Genomic DNA, 20,853 nt, shown 5'->3' with positions numbered 1-20,853 from the left:
CTACTGCCAAACTGGATTTTAAAGGAACATATATTATAATAGAGCAATATAGCCAAAGTTCACTTTAAAAAAGATGGACATGAAAATCCCTAATGTAAAAAATTCCCAAACTAAAGTGCAAAGTGCATTTAAATAAAAAAACACAGCAAAACAAGACAAAAACCAAACAAGTAAAGGGAAACTCACTAAATATTAATTGCTTCAGGGATAGGATAGGAGGGGAATGAAATTGAAAACTTTTCCTTTATATATTTCTACATTATTTAATTTTAATACTATTAATATATTTTAATTTTATGGAACTGGAAATATTAGAATTATAAAACAAATCATCCCTGTCAAGTAGAGTTTACCCAAATGATGTAAGAATGACTTTTCATAGGTATGTATTTATAAATTGCATCATTTAAATGAATTGGGCATACATATCTTTCAGGAATGTTAAATTTAACATGTCCAAAAATTTAATAATTTTACCTCCACTCCACCTACAACACTACCCCAGATTTTCCTTATTTCAGTACTTTCATATCACTTACCTTCATCCGCTGAAATCCATAGGATTTATTGGAAAATCAGTAACTATTTGTTGAAAACCAAATGAAATATTACACCCCTCAATAGATGTATTTGTTTGACAAGGGCCTACTCATTTACCAGGCTAGTTAATCGTGTAACTTCATCATTCGCTATGGGATTATTAGATGATATATGTATCTGAAGGTTGTCTCTACTTTTCCAGTATGTGTTGATGGTAATCAAGTTCTAAGTAGATATTTAGAGACATTTGAATATAGTTTTCCCTTTATTATATATAATTTAAAATTCAGGTCTGCTTTGATTTAAAAAAAATACTTGCTAGAGTATCATGCTATGATATATCTAAAAGACTTTCATTCTGTGACAATGATATTTAAAATGGATGCTTCCAGAGCAGGTGTAGCTAAGTGGGTCAGCACATGGTTCACACATATAAGGTCCTGGGTTCATTTTCCAGTACTTCCTAAAATATAATATTAATAAAACAAAATAAAACAGATACTACCATAAGTGGATATTCATCTAAAAATAAAGATCACTTGAAACTGAATATACCATAGTTATGCAAAAAAATAATTTATGCATGACAAGAAATCTCTGCTTACTAAGGAACATATAATATTAAATAGGCATATTTAACCTTTATAAAAATATAAAATCTATAAGGTAAATAAAAGTAAGTGCTTATTTAAATGATAAAAGTGAGGGAGAGTATATGTATGAAGTGTTATAAAAAGAAATTCTTATCAGGATTTTTTCAAAATATAAATATTTTAATACTTAAAATTTAACATTATCAAATAATGATTTATTTTTTATTTAGCTAATGCAGTGGTCTATATATAATATATATCAATATTATTTTTATATAATTACAATTGAATTGCTTACAGTCAAACAAGCTCAGTGATATAGAAACCTTTTAAAACAAGTCATTAGCCTAATATTGACATTTTGGCACAAAAATAGTGCTTAATTTTTTTTTTCTTACTGTTACCAAGAATTAGCTGTCATTTTCCGTAAATGATGACAGCAAACCCTCCAAAGTTCAACTATAATCATCATGACAGCTCTTTCTAAATAGTTAAAGATTACGGGTTTACAGTACTGGTTGCCAAATTCTTTTCAGAGTCCTCCATGCTTTCCCATATTTCCAGTCATACCTTTTGGGAGTTGTAGAATTGAGAAACATTTCAACAAGTTTACAGCTAATCATTCATCCATGGGTAATTGTCTGCTGCTAATATTCCTGATAGCAAATCCCTAGAAAAGAAGAATAGACCCACTGTTTTCTCATGGCTAGTCTTTTTCACCTCAGTCCCTGATACTTGAAAATAGTATAATTATTTTTATCAAATGGAAAACAAGGCTTTCCAAAAAGTTACTGTATATGTTTGATTATTATATTTAACTCTTTTTATGCTTCTATTTCTTCATTTCTTTCATTCTGCAAATGAAATGTAAATAACAAAACCAAATGACTCAATTCATTGAATGTTGTTATGTGTCAGATATTTCACTGAGTGTTATCTCATTTAAATCGCATAATAGCTTAAATCAAAATTATTACACTTATGTTTCAAATGAGGGGCATGAAGTTTTAAAAGTTTATATAATTTATCTAAGTTAACATTGAGCAAGTTATAAGTTAAATATTTGATTATTGATTTATGATATTATTATTATTATATAAAGTGGAGGTCATAGTCACTCACCTTAGGTTTTCTGCCTCTATTAGGATGAGGAGCTTTGCACATCCATCTCTACATCTCTAACATCCACAATACCTGAAACTACTAAATAATCAATAAATGCACTTGTATGAATAAACATGTCATTTTAGAATATCAGGTGACCTTTTCCACCATGAAGCACAAGCAAAATATATGGACCTATTAGTTTATGTAAACCATTTTTATTATTAAAATTTTACAATTATTTTTATAATGCAGAAATTATAAGCAATGACATTCATTTAAAATTTTCTGTTTCAAAATCAACCCCTACCAATGAATCAGTGATTTTATATATACAAACTAAGCAAAACAAAATATGTGTCATGGTATGTTTTTGGTTTTTTTAAAATATTTTAAATTGTAAAAAATTATTTAATTAGAACTTTAGGCAGAGGCTGTGAGATTAAAAAACATTTTATTACACACAAATACACACTAAACCATTTTAAGCTAGCTTTTAAAAAATTATTGCAATCTAGTCACAAAACTATATTAAATTTTATTACATGAAAACTTAAAGATTATACAGTGTTTATGAATATCAGCTAGAATTATTTATTTTATACTACATTTTAAACTCTTGTCGTTTTCAATTCAGAATATAATTTAAATAGTTCAATTTGGTCTTCAACTGATTGAAAAGTCTTATCTCTTTTATGACAGGGCAAAATAGAACATGTCTTAATGGGTATGCTTTATTTGTGCACATTCTTGGATTTAATGCCCATCATTAAAGTCACTTCTGGGCACAAACACAAAATAATAATTATCTTAAATTCATTAATTGTTATTAGGGATAGAAGGCAGTTTCCATTCAATAATGGTTCCAAAGATATTAGTGAATGCGGTAAGATTACACTCTATAGTAAAATGATTATAATCACTGAATGGTTTCAAGTTCTTGTGTAGCATGTTGTAGCATTCGCTGTTCTAGCTAAAATATTGTATATATCATTAAAATTGTATATCGCATAATGCAAACCAAGGGTTTTACACTGCTAAAACTTTCTTGGTCTTAAAAATTACCTAGTTAAATATTACTTTGTGTTTCTGCTTACCCAGAAGGTTAAGAATTGTTGATTGGAGAGGTAATTTCAGTGAACAATTTAAACATTTTCAGTTCTGTAACATGTAACTAAATAGTGTATGCTGCATTATAAGTTACACTTAATGTTCTGCACATGTTGCATATAGATATTCCATACTTGATATCAGAAAATGATACCTTGGACATATGATATGTCCTTTTATTAAACATCCCTATATCTTAATATTCACTTTTGTAAAATAAAAACTTGGAACAAGTAAAATTCTAAGTAATTTTTAAGTATAGTTTTGATTATACTATAAGGAGGTTTGAAGGACTTTTTCTTCTTAAGTAGTGTGAATAATCTACCTTTACAATTTAATGAGCTAGTGCATGTCTCTGTAAAATTCCTTTCTAAATTATTTCAACTCTTCCAAGTAATGTGATTTTTTTATATAAACACAAAAGAGCCAAAAGAAAAGTTTCTGCAGGAGTTAATGTTAAAGTGAAATGGAGTCCAGTCTATATTGGTAATTGTAGACAAATCCCTCTCTAATATTGAAAGAGATTCTTTTCTTCCATAAAACATAAGCTGGACAGTTATCTGAATATAAGAAAATGTAAGTTACCTGATTGACTGATTTGTTGTTAGAGTACACAATATTTACAAAGGGTGATATGAATGGATTACATATAAACCATTAGTAAATAGTTATTGTGGCAAATTTAGTTTAATAATTCAGTTTTTAAACATGTGAGGGACATAGAATATTCCAAATGTTATGAGAATAAGTAAATACAAGTCTTATAATTGAGTATTCAATTTGTTTTTATTATAAGACAAAGTTTTAGTTATACAATGTGTACATTACACAAGCAGAATAGAGTTCAGTAAGTAAGCCAAATGCATTTCAAATTTTCAAATTCTTCATTTATCAGATTAAATAGTGAAACAAATGCTGGAGTTATAGAAACAAGAGTTACTTGATTTACTTGTTTATAGCACTTGACTGTTTCAAGTGATAATGATTAAAAGTTTGTGGGAAAGTCAATAGATTTATAGAGACTAGCATCTTCCTGCCTTGCTCAAAACCTATTTAGTAAAATAGGACACTTTTGTGTATTTCCTTTCATTCTTAAATTCTATTTTGGTTTTTATCTAAATAGGTTAAAATGCTTTGTGATTTAAATATAAGCAATAGAGATCTGGTTTTTACATTCAGACCCTCACTCATTCAAAAGTACTAACTGAGCATTATTGTGTGTACCCAGCACTCCTTTAGGTGCTTGGGCAACATCCATGAAGAAAGCACATGACTCTCTGCAATGATGGACCCTCCACTCTGATAGAGGGAGATAAACAGTGAACACCAAACACAATAAATGAGTAAATTAATATTAAGTAAGATAAGTCCTGAAGGGAGATTGAAATTTTAAATATGATGATCAGCCAAAATAAGTTTCATTGACAAGATGGCATTTGAGTAAAGACTTGAAGCATGTGATGAGTTAGCCTGGTGGAACTGGATTCCAGACAGAAGAAATAGTCCATTTCGAGGCCCTGAGTCAGAAATACCCTTATCAGAAAACAAGAAAACCAGAGTACTGGGGCAGAATGAGTAAAGTAGAAAACAAGCCCGAAAGACATGGGTAGTTGTCAGATTGGATATAGCATTCTGTAGGCAATGAAAGCACAATCTGTTTTACTATAAATGAAATAGAGAACTATCTCAGAGTTTTGAGTAGAATAACAACATAATCTGACCCATGGTTTAGTAGGACAGCTCTGGCTGATAAGTTGAGAACACATGGGAGTATCTACTGCACTGCAGGCAGGAGATGATGGTGGCATACATTTTGGTGGTGGCAATAGAAATGATGAGTAGTGATTGTGGGTTCTGGTTATATTTTGAAGCTAGAAAGAGCAGAGTTTGCTGAGAGACTGGATGTAGGTTGTGAGAAAAAGGAAGAAGTCAGCGACGACTCCCAGGATTTTCACCTAAGAACCTGGAAGTTAGATTTGTCATTATCTCGTGTGTATGAGGAGAAAATTGAGAGAAGTTTTTAGGATTCAGGTTTGGACATGCTAATTTTGAAGATGTCATTCGAACTCAAAAGGACGAAGTTGAGGAAAGAGTTGGATATAGAACCTGGCATTCAGGAAAAATGTCTAGAGAGGACATACAAATTTGGGAGCTATTAGCATAAAAGTAGAATTTAAAGCAAGAAAAGTTGAATAGGAATACCACGAGTGTGAGTATAAATAAAAACCAACAATTGAGCCATGGGATAATATAAAATTGAGAGGTTGAGGGGGAAGGGGAGAATTTGTAAGAGAGACTCATAAATAGTGACCAGTAAGGTATGAGAAAAACTAATACAATATGGTGTCCCAGAAGCCACAGTATTTCAAGGATGAGGGAATAGACAACTGTCTCAAATGAATATGAAGACCAAAAAATTGCCACTGTATTTAATGACATGCAGATGTTTCTGGTGTGACCAAACAGTTTGGTGCAGCAATGGGGATGTAACTCTGATTCAAGTGAGATTTTTTATATACTTGGAAAGCTGTGTGTCATAAAGTCAGGTGTTATGAAGAAAAATTAAGCAATGTAAGGAGAAGAGAATGGCAGATGGTCATTCTTATCAGTCAAAAGTCAGATGGTCAACTAACATTTGATTCTTTGTTTGGGAAAGTCCTCTCTGAGGAGGTGACACATGTACTGAAGCCTATATGGTGTGAGAGCATTACAGATAGAAGAAATCACAAGTGCAAAGTCTCTAAATTGAGTGTTTTCTTGGTATGTTTAAGAACTAGGTAGGTGTGGTTGGTGGGCAGTGAGTTAGAAGGTGGTCTTAGAAGATGGGTTTAGAGAAGAAATTTAAATATTCTCTGATTTTTTTCTCCTGGGAAAAAGAACTAAACTCATTCAATTATTATAAAAATATTTATTGAGTTAGAAGATAGGATGTTAGCATCAACATTTTCCAAATGTAATGACATAGTTATTCATGAACATAAGCAATGGTTCATAATGAGGCCCTAAGAGAAACCAGCTGTTAGATATTCAAAATGAGAGAGTAAATCTAAAAGCATTTCATTGCATTTGATTTATTTGTCATTTAAAAATTAACAGAAGTTTATGTTTGCATTTGTGCATTAATATAGAGATTGTAACAGCTGATATCAGAGCCTTCATTTAGAGAGCATTGAGATATACCAAGTCCTTTAAGCTCAATTTTGATATTAATACATATGTGAGACTTACATGAATTTTCTGAAATTTCTATAAGGATTTAAAATTTCTGAAATTTTATATAAGGATTTAAAAATATTTTAAGTATGAATTTAACTGTAGCTATATCATGGAATTCAAATACTTTTGACCGTAATGTGATTTATTCAACAAAATTTATTACTATGTATTCATTATGCCAGTCATTCCGATTATAAATCTGGGAGGACCTTTTGCTTTGCTTTGACAAAGAGAATGGTGTAAAAAACATTAAACCTTAAGAGACCTTGCAGCTTTTGTTTTGTCCTTTGGGAATGCTGTCCAAAGACTATCCCATAAAGAAGTCTGTCGAACTTCATCAAGGATGAGATGACAATTGTAGAAGAATCAAGACACCTCAGCCAACAGTCAACACTGACCATCAGGATTGGGAGTCAGACCATTTTATTTCTTATATCTTTCAGTCTAGCCAAATCTGTAGCTGAATGCAGCTACACGAATGAGCCCAGACAAACCAGAGATGCTTCCCAGCCAATCCACTGAGAATGGTCTTTGGGAGACTTGATTTAGGAAGCAGTGGGTATCCAATGGCTTTTTGAAAAAGATATTGACATATCCACACTGTGTTTAAAGAATATCATTAATAAATTACAGTAAAGAAGGACAAATTAAAGATCAGGAAACAGAGCAGGAGAATTTAATGGTAGTTTAGGTCAAGGTAATGTATGTTAAATTAAGAAATATAAATTTTAACCGTGATCACCATTTGGATTTTAGTTTATAGTCATGCAAAATGTCATAAACTCTCAAATAATATCTGTATCCTTAAAAATAAGTAACACGTGTCTTCTCATTCTGTTTTATAATGAATTATAAAAGTCATGCATAAATTATTCACATGCCCATATATATTATTTTAAATAAAAAACATTCTTCACAGAAGTGCCTATTGATAACAAACAATTGTCCTTTCTGGTTATATTAAGGCTCCATCTGAATAGTCTTATAATTAGATTGGCAATATTGCATTGGCAGCTGAGCAAATAATTTGATATGAATTAACTCATTGGTTTGGATGTGATTATGACCTGGCAGATCACACAAAATTCCTAAGCACTGAACAAGAACAGCAATTTTGCTGAACCATTCTGGTGACCTGGAGAAAGAAAAGAGAAAAAACAAAACAGTTTCTGCTTCAAACGTGAAATGGTAACAAGTACCCATCTTCTCTCTTCTGTCTCTCAGTCCATCTGCCTCCATGCCTACTCTTCTACCTAACTATCTACCAGCTTATACTTTGTCTTACTAAAAAAAAAAAAATTGGTAGTTGAATGTATATGATATAACTGGGACAAATAGGCAGGAGCGATTATATTAAAATTACTAGATAAGGAATTTTTGTAATTTAAAACAATGAATGTTACTTCATGGTGGCCACATAACTGAACTAGATCTGCTTGTACACAGAAGCCAGAGTGAGTGTCCAAAAGTATACACTGATTTTTTTTAAAACCCAGCTTTATAGAGGTATAATATTACATATAATGAAAGTCATTCATTTGAAGTATAGAATTCAGTTATTTTTAGTACATTTGTGTACTAAAATGAGTTGTGCGACCATCACCACAGTCTTGTTTTAGAACATCCCCATTCCCGTTGTCAGTCACAGACAACCACTAATCTTTCTGTCTCTTGTCTGGCTATTTCATATAAACAGAATCATACAATATGTGGTCTTTTGCATCTATTTTCTTTCATTCAGCATAATATTTTTTTGAGGTTTATCCATGTGTCAATCCTTGGTGCCTTTCTATTGCTTAATAGTATTCCATGATACACTTGATTTTTATGTTGCAAATCTCATATCACCCTCCAATATTATACAATGTTTGTGGCTTTCATAATATCACTTATCTTTTTTTAAGCTACTAGCATTGCTATTTCTAATGTTATTTTAACAATTCATCTTTCAGGGCATCTTGTAACAATTTCTATGTCGCTCCCCTACTTTGTACAGCTGATTGACTCTAAGATAAATAGATTCTTTCCATCAATGAAATCTTTCTTATTTCAATATAAAAACAAACGAAGTTATTTTGACAGGGAATAGATTTAGCAATGTCTGGTCTCTGTAGTTCCTGAAATACACTCAAAGTGTTTGTGTAAGTTACTCATGAACTATAATATATTTATTATATATTTTTCCAATGTATTTATTTTAAACAGTCCTCAAATATGCTTTGTTATATTTTGGCAACCATTTTAGTCTAACAACTAATCAAACCAATGCTACATCGTGTTAATATAGAAATAAAATTAAGTTGAATTTTATTTTGCAAGGAAGAATATATATTGTAAAACATAAGAGCCTACTCTATTAAATGGCTTTATAAAATGTGCTTTGGCTGTCAAAGAATAAAGATGAGGAATCCAGGTTGAAAATTTTAATTTTAATGCATATTTGTCTCCAGCATTTGTGGAATCCAACATCTGGAACGAATAGGAAAGAAGCTGAATCTCTTTGACTCTCTTTATTTCTGCATTGTGACTTTTTCAACTGTGGGCTTCGGGGATGTCACTCCTGAAACATGGTCCTCCAAGCTTTTTGTCGTTGCAATGATCTGTGTTGCTCTTGTGGTTCTACCTATACAGGTAGGCGTCAGCATGTTAAATTGTGTAGAAATATGCAAAGACTTATAAAATTAAATCTTCCACATATCGTAAGAGACACAGGGCGGTTTATTCATCCACTAGTAATATATTTGCACACAATGAGTACATCTAATAAATTAATCAAAATCCTCTCAGAGAAGTGTTTTTGCATAATATTAGAAACAGGTTTTTGTTCTCTCCAGTTGTGACTGATAACTTAAATCTCTTTTCAATTCTTCACCATGCTTTCTTTTAACTATAGGCTATTTATTGAAATATTTAACTATATTAATTATATGATAATTTAGTTTTTAGCTATAGGCTAATAGATCAAGGAAATAAATTTGCAAAGGGATAATTTGTCTTGATTCTTGACAGTAAACCTAAATGCCATACATCGTGATAAGAAACATATTACGTTGGTCAACTAAACAAACAAACAAAAGTTGAAAATCATATATAAATAGTATGCACCCTCTTGGGACGTGAAAAAGGAAGCTGCAAAGGATCAGAGATATAAAATGGGACTAAGATGGGTAAATGCAATGTCTAACCCTTTTCTTCAATAAGCCTTGCATAACCGTGGGTGGGAAGGTTAAAAACAGGTTATGACAAATGTAAACCAAATCTGCTTCTTCCATCCCTGCTCAGTTTTTCCCATTTCCCTCAGGTACTGGCTACCATATAGCTAAAACATGACCTTGTGTGCTGTTGGTGTTTCCCATTGCACTAGATGTGGGCTGAACTTGGCAGAAGAATGTGAAAGAAATGCAGATGAGGTTTTTCTTTTCACTCTGCATACTACATATGGCTACAAACTCTACTGTACATAAAACGGAGGCAGAAATCTTTTAGTGATCCTCAATGATATAATTGGAAAATCATGTTAATACATCTCCTTAGTGATGTGATGCCCCTGAGAGACATTTGCAGCCTCTTTAGCAATCATTTGAAAGATTTGTTTTTATGGGGGGCACTGATAATTCAAATCTCAATGAGTTCCATCTAGGAAATTGAGTATACCTAATACACAATAGATGTATTGATTTTTATTTTCATGTCTGGTGGTTTTCATTCACATGTGAAAAATATATTGCAGTTTGAACAGCTGGCCTATTTGTGGATGGAGAGACAAAAGTCAGGTGGAAACTATAGTCGCCATAGAGCTCAAACTGAAAAGCATGTTGTTCTGTGTGTTAGCTCCCTGAAGATTGATTTGCTTATGGATTTTTTAAATGAATTCTATGCTCATCCAAGACTGCAGGTACATTTAAATTATATTATGCTCTATACTGGATCATACCTAGTAACACTGTCATACTTAACTGATGGTGCAGCTTGCATTCTGGAGAGTTGTTATTTATGTGACTAAATATGAACAAGTAAATGAAGAACTACATATATATCCCAGGAACATAGAAAAAAATGATGGAAGAATATGCTTCCTACTTCTTTATCAACATTGAAAAGGCAGATGGAATTATATTAATGCGGCAAAGAAAGGGTTTTCTTTGATCTAAAAGGAATACTTTTTCCTCCTTTTGGTAAAGCATAAAACATTTTTATTGAACAGTGAAATGTTAACATAAAATATAATAAAACAATGAAACAGCCATTTTAATATCATCTGCTCACTTGAATACTTCAAAATTTATCAAGTATTACTAATGGAAAGGTGGAAGTCTGGAAGTTCCATTTTTTTCCTTTGTTTCCTGGAGTGTAACTAGGTCCTTTTTAAGAAGCAAGTGACCAAAAATTGGACAAAAACTCTCTGAATTGAGAACCTGAATTCAGAAAATTCTCTTTTGTGTGTGCAGATAGGATACTCAGATAATTCCTCCTCTTGTCAAGGTACTGACCCAATATAAATTTGTACCATTTCTTTTCTTGCTTAATGCACTTAGTCCAGTCCAACCAATAAATAACTCCTTGAAGGTCTTGAATTTCTACAATGAATGTGTGTTAAGAGGTTGGACATCACTAGAGAGCAAGACCATGCTAAGTATATCTACTTATCACTGCCTTACTAAAAGTAAAAAAAAAAAAACACTTTGTGACTATATTAAAGGCCTTTGAAAATACTATTAGTGTGGCTTAAATTATTTAGTATATTCATTTGTTATCATATAGTGCGTTTGCATTTTCTTTGAGCAAATCCATTTTTATTTGTCAGGCTTTTTTGCATGCTCATACTGAGAAATTTCCAGTTTGCTTATTATATCTCATAAAGAAAATCTATTTAAGGGAAAATTTGATCCTAAAAAATATCATAGAAATTTATTTTATATAATATCAATGTAGAGAATTTTTAAAACTCTAAAAATTTCTATTAGATATATATTTTTAGTTATAAAATGATGACTACTAGAGAATTTTATTACCTATATATTAGTTTTTCTATACTATTTTATCATGTAAAGTACCTTTTATATATTTTGAAATATTTTGATCTCAAAGTATTTTTTTCCACCAGTATTATAAATAATTTTATGAATTCTCACCCTTTCAAATATTCACCAGAAATTCATAATTATGAGTTCATAATAATATTAACAAATGTAAATCACTACTGGTTGTTGATTCTAAAATTAATAACTAGAAGTACAAATTGATACTTAAGCACTTCTGCTTGTTATTCAGTGAAGTTTTTAGGATCCAACTCTAATCATAGTAAGAACTTCTCAACCTGGAAATTATCTGCTGAGTATATAATTGATTACCTTCTTTTTATGATAGTAATAAGAAATAGGTCAGACCAAATTTATTGATGTGAGAATTTTATATCTCAGATTATGCTTATTATAATGTTATTTAACGTGTGTCCAAATTGTAAATGTTAACTCTTTATTAGTAGGAATTCATTTCAATTTTACTGCATTTCAAGATTTTCTTAGATATTTTACTTATCTATGTAGGATAGAACAAAGCATTTCTGTTTCAAGCCCATCACCCATTTTGTTTTGAATAGGATTATTATGTAGTGATTTTGTGTCCTACTGAAATGGATGTGCAAGTTCGAAGGGTGCTACAGATTCCAATGTGGTCACAAAGAGTTATCTACCTTCAAGGTTCAGCTCTTAAAGATCAGGACCTATTGAGAGCAAAGTAGGTATTTTTAAATAATCTATTTCTATCCTCCAGTTTAAAGATTTAAGTGCCTTAATATCTTTTCACTCCTCCACATTTTAACAGTTTTAAGCATTGCAAGATAGGTATTTTGAATATAAAATTTTGCCTCAGTTGTACTGCTGGTCAAATTGAAAGTGCTCCTCTTTTCCAGCCTAGTATCAGGCTAAGGATGTTTGGAAGACAATGTTCACACAACCCAGTGAGATGTGTGGCATGGTATAATTAGCTCAGGTTGTCAGAGATGGGCTGAGTATTGTTCAAATCCCTAAATGCTGATTTTTACCTCACAAATAAAAAAGACTGGGCTAAAATTCCATGAAATACCTAAACAGGTTGGGTCAGGGTTTAGACTTTAAAGAGGTTGCAGTATGTGCAGGGGACATAACACTTAACGTTGCTGGTGGTCAAAGACAAAAAGTGTCTGTAGGGGCTGGAAGAATCAGAAATATAACAGGTCTTACTGACCCTCTTTTCCTTGTGCATGTGCCAGCAACTTGGCTGAAAGGTGATATCTTCTTAAAGATTTGTCCCAGGTCATGAGGGTTAGACTACATGAACAGAGTGAAGACGTGGTTGGGTAGACTCTAGGCACCAGGGAATCAGGGTGCCTGTAACACAACATCATATCAGAAGCCGGAAAAGAACCTTAGCAGAGTTAGGCTTTGCTCGAAATTCGCTGCTGCTTTTAAAGTTTTGAACCCATTTTCTTGTTTATCTCTGAGTTGTTCTACCTGTTCTTTTAGATTTAAAAGTCTCCTCACTGAATTTTATGGCATAAATATTTTCTTCTTTGTTTTCGTTGTTGTTCTGTTTTACCTGGATGGCCTCAGTGTGCATTTGAGTGTTTGTGTGTGAGTTTGTGCATCTTCTGTGTGTGTTCTGTCTGTGTGGTGGAGAGATAAGACACAATGGAAAAGAAAAGAAGAAAAATCAGGACCTTGTAGAACAGACCCACAAGCTCCATTTTGCTGCTTCATCCTGCAACTAATGACTGAATACATAGCAAAAAGTCACTCTGACCTTACTTCTAATTTAGACAGAATAGGTCAATGTACCTGAGGTTATTTCAATTCTTCGATTTCTCAAACAAAAACACCACTATTTATCATCAGAATATAGTATATGATACAAACAGCAAAACTTAGCTTTGTTGAGAATATATTAGAATTTCTGGTAGATTAAATACTTTATATATGTTTTTCTGTATAAATGATAGTTCTATAATAACTCAAATTCTCTTAGTACCTCAACCAATCCCTGTCTTTAGTCTGGGTCCCTTTGCTATCTGTACTGATAATTAGATCCCATGTAATCTGGTCATTATATTCATCTGTGTACATAATCAGTGTGCATAATTTACCATACAAGAGTGAAAGTTCTTCAAAGAATAAGAATAATGCCCATATTATATTTAATATGAGTTTGTGTGATAAATAGATGCTTTATTTCTATCTAACAGGTTAATCTAAGCTGTTATTATTAGCTATTAGTATCTAAGGTAGATACTGCATAGTATTAATATAATTACTTTATTATTAATAGAATTAAAATGATTTCTTAGCAAATTAATTACATTTATAAGAAGCCCCCCCGTAGGAATTTTTTTTTTAAAGAGCAAGAGAATGAGGATGAGTGAGAGGTAGCAGAGTGGTAACACTCAAAGTTATATGACAAAGTATTTATTTTTATGTCCATTTAAACCCTCATTTCATGTAAAAAATTTGGGATTTAATGTTAACTAATACATTCTTCAACACAATTCCCTATGCAAAGGGAATAGGATTCTCCACACAGGTTTTAAAGGCAAGTTGCTTGAGTTTTGAATTACTTTGTTGAAAATAATGTTTGGAAAGTGGTATCCAATACTCAAATTGTCTTAATAACCTTGTCTCAGCATTTCTCAGAATAACTATTTGGTTTGGTCTAGTTCCATGTGCTTTTTCATTTTTCCTCTTCATAGAAAATATATTTTGAAAAGGCTTATTTCATAATAGTGAAATAGAAAAACAAATCAGTACTCATTTTAAAATTAAACATTCTTATGCTTTTAGAATGCTATCAAGCATTGAAGCATTGTCACTAAAGTAAAGATATGTAGACTCTATATAAGGGGGATTGGTTATGGAACAAATGAGGGAAAATCTCCAAGAAATATAAAAATAAAGGAGCCTTTGACTTCTGAATACTGAGCAGTTCTATTCCCTCTCTTTTGGTTTACTTGAGACATTGCAATTAAAATGTAACTAAACATAAAAGTGAACACCATCCCCTTAATTGCATCACAGGATATATAAGAAAATATAATTAATCGTAAAAATACAATAAAATTTGACACATTTTTAAACTTTTTAAAATTTTAAACCATTGAATTATATAGCCAGGCCCACAGTAATTATCTTTTCAGAAAAGATTTACTGTCAAATGCAATCATCTTCTTCAACTTTCATTTAAGTATACAGATACATTGTATGCATGTACTTTTGTGCGATATGTGGACCAAAGCACAAAAATTCTAGTTTTCACACAATGTATAGATATTCCAGTGTATAATCATTTTGTTTCTCTGTCTGTATTTAGGATGGATGATGCCGAAGCCTGTTTTATTTTGAGCAGCCGTTGTGAAGTGGATAGGACATCATCTGTAAGTTTCTAAAATCTCCTTACGTGGGCGTGCTTCCTCTTAAAGTTGAATTTTTTTTTTTAGTTAACACAAAATATTGGTGACCTCAAAAATTTACTAAAGGAACCAAGTATTTCTAAACTATCTTTACCATGTAATAAGAATAGTTGTGTCATTGACTGTGTCAACAAGAGTATGTTTGAAGTCACTTCTACTACTCCTTAGGTTTTTGGTTGATCAAAATGAAATGAATCACGTAAAAACAGAACTCGATCTTGTTTTATTGCAGATAATTTATACTAAGTAATTTTGTTCAAATGGCCTCAATTTCTTCAACTCCAAAAAAGGCAGATGGCTTAAATAGAGAGTTTCTAAATTAAAAATATTTGTGAAAATTCTATTCAGCGTATCTGGGGTGAGGCTCAGGAATCTGTACATTTTTTAAATATTCCCAGGTGATGTGAAAACACAGCCCAGTTTGAGAAACTTTGGCCCATACAATCTCTATACATTTTAGATCTAAAGCTCTAGAAATTCATAACTAAAGGAAATGGTATAAGTTAACAAGTTATAGCTTCTATTTTTTAAAAAATGTGTTCTAAATTTATTGTTTTTTTAAAAATATTTTGATATTTTATTAACATGTTGAATAGGTACTGTTACTGCCTGTGTTTCTAAGCCAATGAGTATATCTCCAGCCGTATCTGGTGCACAGACAAATGAGAACACTTGATGGCTTCTACAGAGACTGGGGAAAAGATAAAATCTTAAGGTGCTTTTCTCTGGGGCAGCTCATAGACATGCTCTATGTTATATGAGTTTAGGACTGTAAATCATGCATATGATTGGCTATGAGTTGCTATCGCTCTTATTTACCCAATCTTCTTACTCATTTTTAAACTACCTTTCTCATCCTTCATGTGATGAGGGTATAGACCAAACAAATGATAGTGAAATTTGTCAAATATTTCTTTTTAAAACATATATTTTTAAAATTTGCCTTCTTCCCTCCTTTTCCACAATTACTTCTATCATTCAGACCAAATCTTCCTAAGCTCACTCCAGCACTACCTCAACAATTTTGAGTTCAGCATAGTAGTTGCTGCAAACATATCAATGAGTAAATAAATTTGTATTGAACATAACTTCCTTTATGTTCTGCAATTATTTCATTTACATAATTATGAATCTTTGCCCTCAAGCAATATCTAGGTTTTAAAATACTTGCAATCCTTCAGTATCTATGATACCTTCGTGTAACAAGGATGGGATAAGCATTGGGAAATAAATACATAATATCTGCCAGAGTACCCTTTTTACATCATGGTGTGGGAGCTTTCGATTAAACAAATGCATTCCATTTCCTCCTGACTCCCAAGTTGACAGGAAATGAATAAAAAGATCTACACCCACAGGGACAAAGCGGATGGTAGATGAGACAACACTAATGCAATTTTGGAAGCTAGAAAGCAGATGGACAAGTGGTAACTGACTTAACAGCAGAAGGAAGCTGAAATTTAAGCTGAGAATGGAAAAAACTCAAAAGCAGGCTGCTTTGTACTATGGAACCAAAAATGTCTCAGAATTAGAAGCAACAGATGCCTCTGGAAAGTAGGGCTGCATGTTGGACTAAATACAAGATTAGTTGTTAAAAGTCTATAGGAGAAGCAATTAGGTTCCTTAACCACCTCCACAAATCCACAGTTGATTATTTCTCCACCCCAGGAGAAGTTCACTATTTGGAGAATTTGATACAGCGAGACTCTTCTCTCAGAAACCCTTGGCACAGCTGAGGGTACAGGTACAGTGCTAAGGTCAGGGAAATTAAGAGGGTCAGTTCACTCACTGAAAATGAAGCTCAAGTCAGCTCAGTTTCTCTCAGATATCCTGAGAGCTCTGATGACCAGGTTCTGATCTCCACTGACACAAGACTGGAGGAATTTTCTCAGGGGAAATGCTTTAGCACAAGAGATAATAATATATATGTAGTCTTAGATTGCCCAGTGTAATCCCAGACTGATTACAGACTGATCACCCCACAGAAAAGTCCATCAGAAAATATACTTCCACATGAAGGTTCCAAACAGCTTTTAAATGTTCCACTCCTATGTATATTCAGACAAAAGGGATTACTAGACATTTGAGGAACTATTTAATAAACCAACAAAACATATATAGAATAGAGGAACTCAGAGAAACAGGCAATGCAATACAACTTGGGGAAAAAAGAAATTAAAAAAATATATATTTAATATACATTAAATTACATATATAAATAAATTTCATTTGTATATATAATAAATAAACAAATGAAAAATTCAATAAAAGGCTTAGAAGATAAACCTAAGGACATTTCAAAGAATGTAGAAAAAGAATATGAATAAAAAAATCAAATAATGGAAAGGAGTAAAATTGTGAGAAATTTAAAGGGTAGTAAGGGCGAAACAATATCCATAGAATAAGGATTTAAGAGAGTCAGGAAAACAGAGGAGCGATATAATACATTGTCAAAGAAATAATTCATCAAATTTCCTAGACTGTATAATACATCAATTTCCTAGAACATAATTATTAAATTGAGAAGACCCATTCAGAGAACAATGGTTAAAAAAAGACTTAGCTGATCAGCAAGATCACCAGAGAAAAGAAAGGACAATGAGGAAGAGGATGAAAAGGAGGAGAAGAAGGGAAGAAAAAGTTCATAACTAAATAATGGAGAATCAGAATGTCCTCAGACTTGTAATACCAAAAGCCAGAAGACAGTGGAGTCATGTTTTCAAAATTCTGAAGGAAAATGTTTTTCCACTTAGAATTGTGGATCCTGGTAAAATTTTAATCAAGTGAGAAGAGAAAAAGAAAGATATTTATAGATATTAAATATTCCGAAAACTATAGTCTTAGGAAGCTGCTGGAATATGTGTTTTACCAAAAGAAGGGAATGAGTGAAGAAAGAGGAAGACTCTGGATACACCATAAAAGAGAGAATGAAAATCTTCTTTTTGTGGTAAAAGTGGATCCTAGGCAAATGGCTGAGCAGCAGGCTTGGAGTGTAAATGCTCAGATCACAGCAGAGAATGGAGAGCTTTGGGAGAGCTGCCTCTGGGAAAATGGTAAGATCAGTGTTATCCGATAACTGAGAGAAGATTTACACTTTTAGGCAGAGCTTGAAATAGGGATAAGTGGTTAGAAAACTAAGCAATTAAAAAAAAAAGACAATTATTAACTCCAGAGAAAAATAGAATACTCAGGATTGGAAATATAATCACGGTAATTTCCTAATAATGTGAATACTGAACACTGATCTCCAAAGAATGAGACAAAGGGAATTTTGGGGTTGAGGTTTGGGAGTAATAAAGCTATATTCTTTATTCCACTTTAGGAAGAGAGTCAAAGCTACTTAATTTTTTAAAAAATCAAGAAATAGTATTAAATCATGTTTAGAAATACAGAGGCAAATAATAGAATAATCAGCCGTAGGACTTTATATGGTGCAATAGTAGGTGGGAGAAGCTGCTGCTCTTATATGTGATGAAACTTGTAGAATTATTTGTCTTTTTGTAAGAAGTGTGTGTATAGCTTTGATAATTTTAAAATTAAATTGGTTTTTGAAATATTTTCATCTGAAAAAATAAGAAAGGAGCATTTGTTTTAGGAGGGTAAACAGATTTCTCTTCATACAAGTGTCATGTAAATTGCCATAGAAAGAATGGGTAAATTTTCAGGTGAGCTACATTTATTTTTATGTTTATATATTTATTATTTTTAATGTTAATTTATTTTTATTGTCTTTTTTAAAAGATACATAGGTCACACAAAATGCTACCTTAAAAAATAAGAGGTTCTCATATATCCCACTCCCCACCCCCTATAATGTATTTATATATTTTAATTTAAATTCATAAAAAAAAAGTATAAATAATTTTGTTTTATTCATACCTGTGAGTCAAGGGAAGATACAAGGTATGCCAGGTGAAGCCCATAAAGTAGTTATTTGACAGTTACTATACTATGAAAAAACACTTTAGTGAAAGAGGCAGCATACTATAGCTGTGAAAATGTTTAGCAGAGTCGCAAAAGGTCAGTACCTATGGGGAGAATAAGTAAATCTTATTTGAAAAACAGCATAGAAGTCAAAGTCAGAGTTTAGGTACATGAAGAATATCATTTGGTTCTGGTAATTAAATGGAGTTCTAGTTATTGACACACAGAAACAGTAAGGAAGAAAAATAAATTTCCATGAGCAGTACTAAATGTACAACATTTCTGCTCATTTGGCAAAGACTGAAGACTGTCCCAACTGTTTTAAATTTCAATTTACAGGGACTCGTAGAAGTGTCTATAGCACTTGGCAAAATAAAAATCTTTCAGAGCAGTCAGTCTAATAGGTGTGAAGTGATTCCTCTAGTTTTGATTTGCATTTCCCTAATAGCTAATGATATTGAGTATCTTTTTACCTGAGTTTTAGCCATTTGTATATCCTTTTTGGAGAAATGTCTATTTAAGTCTTTTGCCCATTTTATAATTGGGTTATTTGTCTTTTTATAGTTGAGTTGTAAGATTTCTTTATGTACTCTGGATATTAAACCTTTATTGGATATGTGTTTTCTAATACTTTTTCCCCATTGAACAGGTTGTCTTTTCACTTTAATGATAAAGTGCTTTGTGGAACAAAGTTTTTAATTGTGATGGGATCCCATTTTTCTATTTTTTCTTTTGTTGCTCTTGCTTTGGGTATAAAGACTAAGAGACCATTGCCTAACACAAGATCCTGGAGGTGCCTCCGTACATTTTCTTCTAGGAGTTTTATAGTCCTGGTTCTTCTATTTAAGTCTTTGATCCATTTGAGTTTAATTTTTGTATATATTATGTGGGAGGGATCTCCTTTCATTCTTCTGCATGTGGTTATCTCACTATCCATATGCAAAAGAATGAATAGGCTTTTTTTGTAGCGACTGTATGGTGAATGCATTAGAACTTGGTCTAGACAATGATAATCCTTCTTAAACTATTTCAGTTTAGGAAGAGAATAAGTAAATTCTTCTTTAAGATTAACTAGTCTGGCTACATTTGAATCATTCAGAATGCACTAAACCTTTCTTGTATCCTTAGAGGAAAATAAACTCTTTAGAATTTTATGCTTAATATGATCAATTCATTGTCATTGCCACTTTTACATGCATCCTCTGCATGTTTAGTCTCTGGGGATAGCTAGGACGTATAAAATCATAGTGTATTCTTACCTGATGGAATATACTCCACTTGGCCAAGTGTCAGGTTTCTATAATTTTAATAAAATTCACACCTTAAGCAGTTGAATGACATGAAACAACTATGGAAGAATCTTTGGGTTTTCTCTATTCACCCTAGCAGGAATGTCAGTTAAATCTCATTCCTAGGTACATACTCTTCAATTGGACTGAGAAGTAGTGATAAAACCATTGTTATTAGATAGTGAGGAATAAATATGCAAATTCATATTTTACTGATGCAATAAAGGAGCAAAAAAAGTTTTACCTTATTTTAAAAAGAGGCCAAAAATGTAATGTCAATTACTTTTACCTTGGAGAAATAGTTGTTAAATAAACAAGATTTTGGCAATAAAAAGATTTTCTTTCCTTAGTTTTAATTTCAAGATTAAATATGTAAAAGCAATTAATAAGGTTTATGATTTCTCAAGGAAGAATTAATTTAGACTAACTTTTAAACTATTTGCTCCTGGAATAAACAGATAATCCAAAGATTATTATTATTATTTTTGATAACCCCTGCCTTTTTTTAAAAGATTTATTTTATTTATTACTTGCCCCTTCCTCCCCGCCCCCCCAGTTGTCTGTTCTCTGTGTCCATTTGCTACATGTTCTTCTTTTTGTCTGCCTTTTTGTTATCAGCGGCATGGGAATCTGTTTCTTT

The 20,853-nt window shown here is 32.0% G+C and overlaps 1 protein-coding gene across 14 annotated transcripts in view; it reads left to right on the top strand.

The window, feature by feature from the left end:
• Positions 1-20,853, top strand: part of KCNT2 (potassium sodium-activated channel subfamily T member 2) — a 452,321-nt gene that overhangs the window by 175,895 nt on the left and 255,573 nt on the right. For 9 of the 14 annotated variants that reach the window (XM_058274897.2, XM_058274894.2, XM_058274895.1 and 6 more), the window contains 4 exons: positions 9,014-9,194; positions 10,294-10,458; positions 12,163-12,299; positions 14,901-14,964. In XM_058274897.2, coding sequence (XP_058130880.1) covers positions 9,014-9,194; positions 10,294-10,458; positions 12,163-12,299; positions 14,901-14,964 — 547 coding nt within the window. The remainder of the gene's footprint in view (positions 1-9,013; positions 9,195-10,293; positions 10,459-12,162; positions 12,300-14,900; positions 14,965-20,853) is intronic. The other 5 variants (XM_058274901.2, XM_058274902.2, XM_058274900.2 and 2 more) reach the window with 1 other exon arrangement.

Source organism: Dasypus novemcinctus, chromosome 13, assembly GCF_030445035.2.
Source record: "Dasypus novemcinctus isolate mDasNov1 chromosome 13, mDasNov1.1.hap2, whole genome shotgun sequence".
Lineage (NCBI taxonomy): Eukaryota > Metazoa > Chordata > Mammalia > Cingulata > Dasypodidae > Dasypus > Dasypus novemcinctus.
Note: the sequence above shows the minus strand (reverse complement) of the source record. Positions and strands in the feature narration are given on the sequence as shown.